Genomic DNA, 10,244 nt, shown 5'->3' with positions numbered 1-10,244 from the left:
GGTCACTGTATTCATTTTCTAGTGCTGCCCTGACCAAGTGCCCATTAGTGGGTGGCAGAAAGCGTCAGGAATTTATTCTTTCACAGTTCTGGAGGCCAGAAGTTCATAATCAAGGTATTGGCAGGATTAGTTCCTTTTTGGGGGTTCAAAAGGAATATCTGTTCTTGCTTCTCTTCTAGCATCTGGTGGTTGCCAGTAATCCTCGGTATTCCTTGTCTTATGGCTGTATGGTCACATGGTTATATTGCCTTTGTGTCTGTCCATTTCTGGGTGCTGTGCTGTTTTATACCTTTAGTCTTGAAAATGTGTACTGCTCGTTTTGAGGAAAAATGAAAGAAGGTGAAATGAAATGGTCAATGAAATCCATTCTTATTTGTGGAAGAAAACAACAGGGAACATGCACTGTATTCTTGATCAGCCCTCATATGTCATCATTCTAGTTGTAGCAGGTATACCAGTTGGTTAGTTTCTCTTCTCAAGAGAAATAAACAATTTTGTGTTTTTTCTTTTTAATATTTTATTTATTTATTCGACAGAGAGAGAGAGAAAGAGAGAGCATAAGCAGGGAGAAGGGCAGAGGGACAGGGAGAAGCAGACTCCCTGCAGAGTAGGGCAGGAAGCCCAATGCGGGGCTGGATCTCAGGGCCCTGGGATCATGACCTGAGCTGAAGGCAGATGCTTAACTAACTGAGCCACCCAGGTTCCCCAACAATTTTTATTGTTGTAGTAGTCAGGATAGGCTAATTTATACTGTACTGATAAGTAACTCTGAAATCTCAGTGGCTTAATACTACAAAAGTTGATGTCCCTGTCATGGGACAGCTTTCATTTCTGTCTCTGGCTACAAGCCAGCCACCCAGGGACCTAAGCAGACAGAGGCTCCATCTTGACATAGACTTTAAAAATCACTGTAGCAGGGACAAGGAATGCAGCAAATCTTACATCGGCTGTTAAGGCTCCTGCTCGTGTTTCATTAGCTCACTGCAGTCCCATGGCCAGGTCTAACTATGAAAGGTGGAGAAGTGCAGACCTACTGCGTGTCTGCCGAGAGGAGAAGTAGAGTATATGTGAACCTCCTCTCTCACGTGGAGTTGCAGCTTCCTTTCTTTAGCTCTGCACTTACTACATATTGCCATCACCATTCCTTTCACTCTGGAGAGGGAGAACATACTCCCCCATGGTGTGGAACTTGAAACAAAGAACCGAGTATGCTGCTGAGCCAACTCTTAGGACACAGCCGTGGGTAATAATGCCATTTGTAAGCAACGACTTAAAAGCAGAAGGACAAAGGATTTGTAGTCATCCCTCGAATCGTCTTATGATTACTATTTAATAATTTAGGATCCCAAGTATGCTGGTTAATACAGAAGATATAAAAATAACCTATGTTTTCAAGCTTGCTATTTATCTAGTTTATCCATCTAGGCCTTATTGGAAAACTCGGCCAAGGAAGGTCAAGTAATACAATTAATGTGACCCTCATTTAGATGGTCATGTTTCTCCTGTGCTAACGTTTTTGAGCCTAGTCTCTATTTGGCTAGTGGGAGCCTGTAGGGACTTCTGTGCTGTGATTTCCTATTTCTGCGACCTGACATTTTTTTGTGTGGGTTTCTTTTTTTCTCTTCGAGATAAAATGTGAGAGCCCCATCATTTTCTTTTCCCTCATAAGAAAAGTGTTTAGACAGGAGGGCAACGGACCAATGAAGGTGATGCTAAAGGATAGTCCCTAATCAAGTTCTTTTTTTTTTTTTAAAGATTTTATTTATTTATTCATGAGAGACACAGAGAGAAAGGCAGAGACAAGGGCAGAGGGAGAAGCAGGCTCCCTGCAGGGAGCCCTCTGTAGGACTTGATCCCAGGACTCCAGGATCACAACCTGAGCCAAGGGCAGTCACTCAACTGCTGAGCCACCCAGGTGCCCCACCAAGTTCTCTTTTTAATTGAGCCTCATGTGTACCAGTGAACTCCAACAGTGAGAAGGACATGGAAATGAAAGGAAAAGAAACAAGCACGCAACTTCCCTTTCAAGAAAAAAAACTGTCTTTTGCCCCCCCCCCCGACCCCCAAACAGAGAAATTATAGTAGAGCAATTTCCACTTGTGCTGTTGTACGTTTGCAGCAAATAACAGTTTTGAATAACGAACAGCCTCCACAGTAGGAGACTCTGCTACAGAGAGGCTCTCGATAATGGTATACTTAATAATTAGAAATATGAGCAGAACTTGACCTTCCAAGTTGGATGTATTATTATTCACTTTACCTGTTCACTGTCACAGTGGGTGCTGTCACAGAGACTGTGACTCAAAAACCCCAATACAGACTTCTCTGCCAAGTCCCATAAATAATCTTTTTGCCCAATGTGCCTGAGGTGTACATGGCATATGCTTAGATCTATGTGGGAGTCTGGATGGGGTAAGTGGCTCTGAGTTTACGAAGAATTTGTACCCAGTTTGTAGGTACGGGACACATGGTAAATATGGCAGTGCGCCAGAGTCCTCCAGAAATAGCCTCCTGCTATTTCTCCTCCTTTGGGAGGAGATTGACCTGGGTTACATAAGGGCCCTGGTAATGAAGTCCTATCCAATGACATCTATTTTTAAAAAATTCTTACATCTATAGTGAAATCATGCTTTCGGGAAAGAACACAACCCTGGAACTTCGAAAGCTTGATTGCTCAGTACTTCTCAGATGACTCATGTCAGCTGTCCTCACCCGGTTCCGCTGCCCAGGGTGAAGGCCAGCCTTCGGTTCTCCAGGCTCACGGTGTACAAGGGATGTCAGTAATCAGCGGCAAAGGATGTGTGCAGAGCTCGTTATGTGTTATAGCCCCCAGAGGAGCCGACGGCATCAGCCTGCAAGCCTGCAAGGCATCAGCCTGCATCAGCCTGCAATGTGTCCTACATGGCTTTGTCTCCTTTTCGGATTTGGGGGTCTGTACTTTGCTTATATTTCCACGTGTGAGAAATACTTTGTGTGAAAGCACCTGGCACAGTAGCTCGTCACCGTCAGTACTCAACCCTTGGCGGTTTCCTTCTTCCTCCTTGCTCCTAAACTCTGCAGCTGGACAGCGGTGATGCCAGGCAGCCTGGAGGATGCTGGTGAGGATCCGTGTCCCTTCTCGGGGAGAATTAATATTCACCCTTGGGCAGTGTCCCTGCCTTAAGAATCTCATCTTGAGGGGCACTGGGTGGCTTGATTGGTTAAGTGGCTACCTTTGGCTCTGGTCCTGGTCCCTGGTCCTGGGATCAAGCCCCATGTCAGGCTCCCTGCTCAGCAGGGAGTCTGTTTCTCCCTCTCTCTCTGCCTGCTGCTCCCCCTGCTTGTGCTCTCTCGATCTCTCTTTTTGTCAAATAAATACACAGAATCTTAAAAAAAAAAATCATCCTCTTGCACTGACCATCCTATAGTCCAATGGTGGAAGTCCCAAGAAGTCACCGGCAAATGTAAACATTTGAGGTTGATGAGGCTACTCATTGGGGGTAAACCCAGGCCAGACTGTCAGTGCTACCAATCAGGATACGTGACTGTCACTACCTATGGGCCTGGCAGGGAAACACAGAGGACTGCATCAGTTCCTGGGGCGGCCACGGAACATCCAGTGTGAGGGACAGAAGGAAACCATGTGGCCTCTTTATTTTATTATTTTTTAAAAGGTTTTATTTATTCATGAGAGAGGCAGAGACATAGGTAGAGGAAGAAGCAGGCTCCCTGTGGGGACCCCAATGCAGGACTCAATCCCAGGATCCTGGGATCACAACCCAAACCAAAGGCAGACGCTCAACCACTGAGCCACCCAGGTGTCCCCATGTGGCCTCTTTAAAGGTAATTTTTTTTTCACTTTCCAGGACAGCTCTTCACCGACAGATTCAAGCCAAGGGGGAATTCTTTAGTATTACACCTATGCTTTATATTACAGCGGAGCGTGGGATACCACTCAGAACGTTGTCCTTTTACTGCGGTGCATGAGGACCAGTGGGCACTTAGTGCTGTTTCCAGCAAGCAATCTGCCTCTTTCCATTCTCTGCAACCTCTCTGCACCGCCCACATCAGTGGGGTCATATGAATGGAAGTGTCTCTTCTCAGCCATCTGGTGATTCATTCTTCCCTACCCCCTGCCTGGAGCTGTGAGAGCTGCTCACAGGCTGCCAAGTCAGCTGAAGAGGGCTGCTGCCGCCTGGGGCCTGCCAGACAACGGGCATCCTCAGAGGCCTTCTCCATTCCCTCAGAACATGTGCAATGGCTCGGTTGAAATAAAAAAAAAAAAATCCCACAAGGCAAACACACAAATCAGTTTGTTAATTAATATGTAAACTGGTGTGTATGTGTCATAGATCCAGACAAAATAATGGGGGCACGTGAAGAATGCGTGCTTAGTTATTTTTTATGTTAAAATATATCTTTTAAAATGTACTGCATGAGGTTTGTGTTGGTTTTTCAGGGAAGTCATAATGAATTAGCACAAAAGGGGCTGCTTAAAACAATAGGAGTTAATTCTCTTATCTTTCTGGAGGTTACAAGTATGAAATCCAGGGGTGAGCAGAGTTGGTACCTTCTGGAGGCTCTGAGGGGAAATTTGTGCCATGCTTCTCTCTTAGCTTTTGGTGGTTGCCAGCAATCCTTGATGCTTCTTCTTCTTCTTTTTTTTTTTTTAAAGATTTTATTTATTTATTCATGATAGACAGACAGAGAGAGAGAGAGAGAGAGAGAGAGGCAGAGACACAGGAGGAGGGAGAAGCAGGCTCCATGCAGGGAGCCCGACGTGGGACTCGGCCCCGGGTCTCCAGGATCGCGCCCCAGGCCAAAGGCAGGCGCTAAACCGCTGAGCCACCCAGGGATCCCTCCTTGATGCTTCTTGAAGCATCTCTCCAACCTGTGCCTTGGTTGACACATAGTGCTCCCCTCTCTGCGTCTCTGTTTCTTTGTCTGACTTTCTCTTTCCTAAAGACAGTAGTCATTGGACTAGAGCCCACCCTAATCCAGGATAACCTCATCTTAACTTGATTACATCTGTAAACGAAGACCTTATTTCCAAATAAGGCCAGATTCATAAATAATGAGGGTTAGGGCTTGAACATATCTTTTGATAGACACAATTTAACTCATAACAAGAGTTAGAGACAGGGCAGTTAAAAGAAAAAAAAAGATAGCCTTTTAAAAATAGAGCTATTGGGGTGCCTAGGTAGCTTAGTGATTGAGCGTCTGCCTTTGGCTCAGGGCTTGATTCTGGGGTCCTGGGATTGAGTCCCACATCAAGCTCCTTGCAGGGAGCCTGCTTCTCCCTCTGTTTATGTCTCTGCCTCTCTCTCTGTGTCTCTCATGAATAAATAAATCTTTTAAAAAATAAAAATAATAAAAAGAGAGCTACTATAATTGGGTAAATGGAGCTGGAACAATTGGTTATCCATATGTGAAAAAAAAAAAGAGAGCCTCAATTCAAAGCTGCTAATCTACAAAGATAAACTCAAAACGGATCATAGGCATTAAAACCTAAAACCATAAAAATCTAAAATAAAACATGAAAATCTTTGTGACCTTGGCTAAGCAAAGATTTCTTAGAGATGACACCAAAGGACAATCTATAAGAAAATAAATCGATGAATTGGGTTTTATTAAAATCAAAAACTCCTGCCCTTCAAAAGACATTGTTAAGAGAATTAAAAGACCAGCCAGACTGGGAGAAAATCTTTGCAAAGCATGTACCCGATAAAGGATGTCTATCTAGAAAATATAAGGAAATCTCAAATCTCAACAACGATGAAACAACTCAATAAAAAATGAGCAAATACATCTGGATACTAAATAGGATATATGGATAGCAAACAGGGCACAAAAGATGTTCAACATTCTGAGTCACTGAGGTATCAGAAACTAGAAGCATGTGGGATACTGTAATACTCCTGCTGTACTGACTAAAATGATGAAGACTGACTATGCCAAGCGGTGGCGAGCATGGGGAGGAAATGGAACTCTCACACACTGCTCATGGGAACGTAAAACGGTAAAAAGACTTTGGAAAACAGTTTGGCAGTTAAACATCACAAAATGTATACCCACTTTATGATTCTAGCCATTCCATTTCTATGTTTTTATCTGCGAGAAGAAAATATATACGTCTGTACAAAGACTTATATGCATATATTCATGGCAGCTTAACTTGTAATGACCAAATCTGCAGACTACCTAAATGTCCATCAATCAACATGTGAATTGCTATTGATTGAATTGCATCTCCCCCAAATTTATATGCTGAAAGCCCTAATGCGTAATGTGACTATATTTGGAGTAAGAGATAATTAATGTTAAAGGAGGTCATAAGGGTAGGGTGCTAATCTGATAGGATTAGTGTCTAGGAGAAGAGACCCCAGAGAGCTCACTTTCTCCCCTCCATGTGAGGACACAGTGAGAAAACAGCCATTGGCAAACCAGGAGGAGGGTCCTCATCAGAACCTAGCCACGCTGGCACCCTGATTTTGTACTTCAGCTTCCAGAACTGTGAGCAAATTAATTTCTGTTGTTTAAGCCTCCCAGTTTATGGTATTTTGTTATAGCAGCCTGAGCAGACTGATGGATTATGAATGAATAAACGGTTGTGGTATATCTATGGAGACTGCTGCTCAGCAACAAAAAGCAATGGACTACCGATACACACAGTGATGTGAATGAATCTTAATGTAATGCTGAGTGAAAGAATCCAGATCTCCCAGACACAAAAAAGTACACACTGTAGGGGCACCTGGGTGGCTCAGTGGTTGAGCATCTGCCTTCAGCTCAGGGCATGATTTTGGGGTCCTGGGATCAAGTCCCGTATTGGGCTCCCTGCAGGGAGCCTACTTCTCTCTGTCTATGTCTCTGCCTCTTTCTCTGTGTCTCTCATGAATAAATAAATGAACTCTTAAACAAAAAGTACACACTGAATGATTTCATTTATATAAACTTCAGAAAATGCAAACTAATTCACAGAAAGCACAACAGTGGTTGATTAGAGTTGGTGGGGGGTTAGAGGCAGGTGTGGGAAGGATGTATTACAAAGGGATGTGAGGAGGTGACAGATATACTCACTTTCTTGATTGTGGTGATGGCTTCATGGGTATACATATATGTTAGCAGTTATTAAATTATATACCTTAAATATGTATTTATTGTATGTTAATTATACTTCAATAAAAATATATGCTTGTTTTATGTTGGATATTTTGCTAGCTGTTTTCATGGAATATTCACTTACTTCTGAGAGTATTGTGTGGTAGGGATACAAGTGAATTTCAGAGAAGAATAATATATCCATAGAACAAGAATATAGTCTATAGAGAGGAGAAGAGAGAAAGGGAATGGTGAACGGAACCAAAAAAGATTCCTGGGATGGGGAGAGGTGGCAGGCAGAAAAAGGAGAAAGACAACATGGCTGTTCACATTTTCCAACAGTGAGCACGTTATTTCTTCTTGCAATGTAGCTCTGACACTCTTTCTGTTGAGAGGTGGAGTTTTTGTTTCCTCATTTTCAATATGGGGAGGCTTGTGGCTATTGTGGAGGTTACGTTATGTGACTTCTGGTGATAAAAGATGATTCAGTTTCTGCCTTTTCTTGTGACATTCACTCCTGGAGCTCAGCACCTGTGATGTGGGGAAGCCCAAACAGCCAAGAGGATGTCTTGTTGACAGCTGCCCCAGGTCTGGATAGCCAGCACCAACCCCCAGACATATAGAAAGGATAGATGACTCATCCCCAGCCTTTGGTCACCCCAGGTAAGGTCCTGGCTTCATGGAGCAGAGATGGTATCCTTGATGGATCCTTCCTGAATTTCCACCCACAGAATCTGTGAGCATGATAAAAATCATTGTCTATTTACACCACTAAGTTTGGAGGGTCTTTTTATGCAGCAGTAGTCACAAAACAGGTATTGGGGAGGAAGGGGAAGACATGGAAATAAAGAGAAGCTAGGATCTAGCCTTTCTGAAAAATTGGAAAGGATTCATAGATAGTTTTAATGGCTTTTAAGAGTTGATACTCCTGAGAAGTGGTCTAAGGCTTTCTGGGATGGGAAGTAACCCTTGTCATCATAAGTACCAGAAAGGTGGCCACAGTAGCAAATGTATTGGAGTGAAAGCCCCCTGACAATCCTTTCAAAACCCAAAGTGTAGCCAAACACATGGGGTAGAATTTGCAAGCTTCCTGCCTTGGGAATAAAGATTTTAGAAGAATTTTGTTTGGGGTTAATGTCATAGTTCATTTCATATACTATAAATTAGTATTCATAGTTTTTGCCAACATGAATCACTAGAGACAGGTATGTCTCATTAGTAGATCATTTTATTTTTATTTATTATTTTAAAAAAGATTTTATTTATTTGAGAGCGAGCGAGAGAGAGAGAGAGCGCACAAGCTGAGCAGGGAGCCTGATGTGGGACTTGATCCCAGGACCCTGGGATCACGACCTGAGTTGAAGATGGACACTTAACCAACTGAGCCACCCAGTTGCCCCTAGTAGATCATTTTAAAAGGAGGATTCCTTGATTTAATTTTGTCCATTCCCTATTTCAGAACTTTGACCTTTAGATTCAAACAAAGGCCTCTTAAATCCAGGTATTTATTCATAAAAATATTTGAAGTTCTTTAGCTCTATTATGGAGATAATAAATGGATTTGAGACTGAGTCCATCTGCAACAAGAACTACTTGTAAAATGTATCCTACAAGTTAAAAACTACAAGTTAATGTAGTCCCACCACTATGAAGACTGTATCACGAATTCTGATGTCAAGGTCCAGGTCTGCATCACTAGTGGATTAGTAACAACCTGTAATCAATGTGCTTGCACTGATTTTGGCTTGTCTGAATTTTGTTTTCAGGATTTACGGATTCTTTCTTGTGTGAACCATCCCATCTTTGTCTTTGCCATCTGCCATGTTGGGATATTCTGCTTTTTTTTTTTTTTTTCCCCAGAAAACTCATGGATAATTTTTATCTGCTTGTGTTCTTGTTCCAGAATTGTTTCAGTCTTATTGATTTCTACTGATGTTCCTGTTTCTGCCCAACATGTAAATTATAGGCTAGCTCCTTTACCTGTTAACAAAGCAACGGCTGAATAATTTTACAGCTCTCTTGCCTAACCTGATCACATTCTGCATTCCATCTGGTGGCGATAATGTTTTCTTTTCACAGGGACCAGCATTTCTGGTAAACTGTCAGTGGAAAGGGAATTTTAAAACTCATTTGGAGGGAAGAGTCTCTTTCAGCTTAGAGTGTGAGCTGAAATGGATCTCTTATTCTGTGCTTCTCTCCACACTTCCTGTATCACACCATTAAACATCCTCCCAGAGACCAGAAGCTCTCTGGGAGATACTTTAATCGCTTCATGCCCAGTATCATGGGTACCATATTTGCATGATGTGGGGCATGATAACCTCCTGTGGTTAGGATAACAGCTGTTCCCAGTTCTTAACACATGCAATACAAAGTGAAATAGTTGCAAAATTATCCTCAGGGCTAGTGACAGAAAGGAAAAATGTTATAGGGGTTAATTTACTCACATCCAATGTGTCGTAGAGGCTGGTTGCTCTCATCCAATGTGTCGTAGAGGCTGGTTTGGACTCAATTGATGCTTTCTTTCTTTCTTTGCTAAGTTTACTTATTTTTATATCTATCACACCTTGCCCTCACAGAGGAGGTGTGTGAACTGCCTTTCATGAGAAGAAAGGATTGGTCTACTGAAGTTTGATGATAAGAACTTGCTTGGCTGTTAGTGTATCATGTAATAGACCATAAAATACCACAGAGATTCTCAAAGTGTGACCCCTGGGCCAGCGGCATCAGCACCTAGAAACTTGTTAGAAATGCAAACTGCCGTAGTCCAACTGAATTAGAAACTCCAGGTGGGTAAGGCCCAGCAAGCTATTGTTCAACAAGTGTTCCAGGAGATTCTGACACCCATGAAAACTTGAGAATCATTTTGATAAACAAGACCCACAGAAAACTATTTTGTTCACAATCAATTGTGGGGCGAGGACAGGTGAATAAAATTTGGTTCCAGCCTTCTGTGAGCCCATCCAGTGTTGGTGAACTGTATGTATCTGGTATATATTTGTATATATTTGCTTTGCCAATAGAACAGAGTTAAAAGTAGCATAGTGGCCTGTCTCCTTAGTGTCTACGTGGAGAACTCTCTCCCAAAATGAAAAATATGGGCAAAATTCACCATTATGTCACTGATATTATCAAACCATCCTTTACTCTCTTTGGAGATTGGG

General features: G+C 42.6%; 1 protein-coding gene across 1 annotated transcript in view; it reads right to left on the bottom strand.

Moving 5' to 3' along the window:
• Positions 1-6,956: 6,956 nt before the first annotated feature.
• The window catches only part of CDH20 (cadherin 20), a 205,800-nt gene continuing 202,512 nt past the window's right edge, over positions 6,957-10,244 (bottom strand). Inside the window, exon 12 of the mRNA XM_072758026.1 lies at positions 6,957-7,611. Coding sequence (XP_072614127.1) covers positions 7,592-7,611 — 20 coding nt within the window. The 3' untranslated portion in view covers positions 6,957-7,591. The remainder of the gene's footprint in view (positions 7,612-10,244) is intronic.

Source organism: Vulpes vulpes, chromosome 5 (genome assembly GCF_048418805.1).
Source record: "Vulpes vulpes isolate BD-2025 chromosome 5, VulVul3, whole genome shotgun sequence".
Classification (NCBI taxonomy): Eukaryota; Metazoa; Chordata; class Mammalia; order Carnivora; family Canidae; genus Vulpes; species Vulpes vulpes.
The sequence above is the reverse complement of the archived record's forward strand: the minus strand, read 5'-3'. Positions and strand labels throughout refer to the sequence as shown.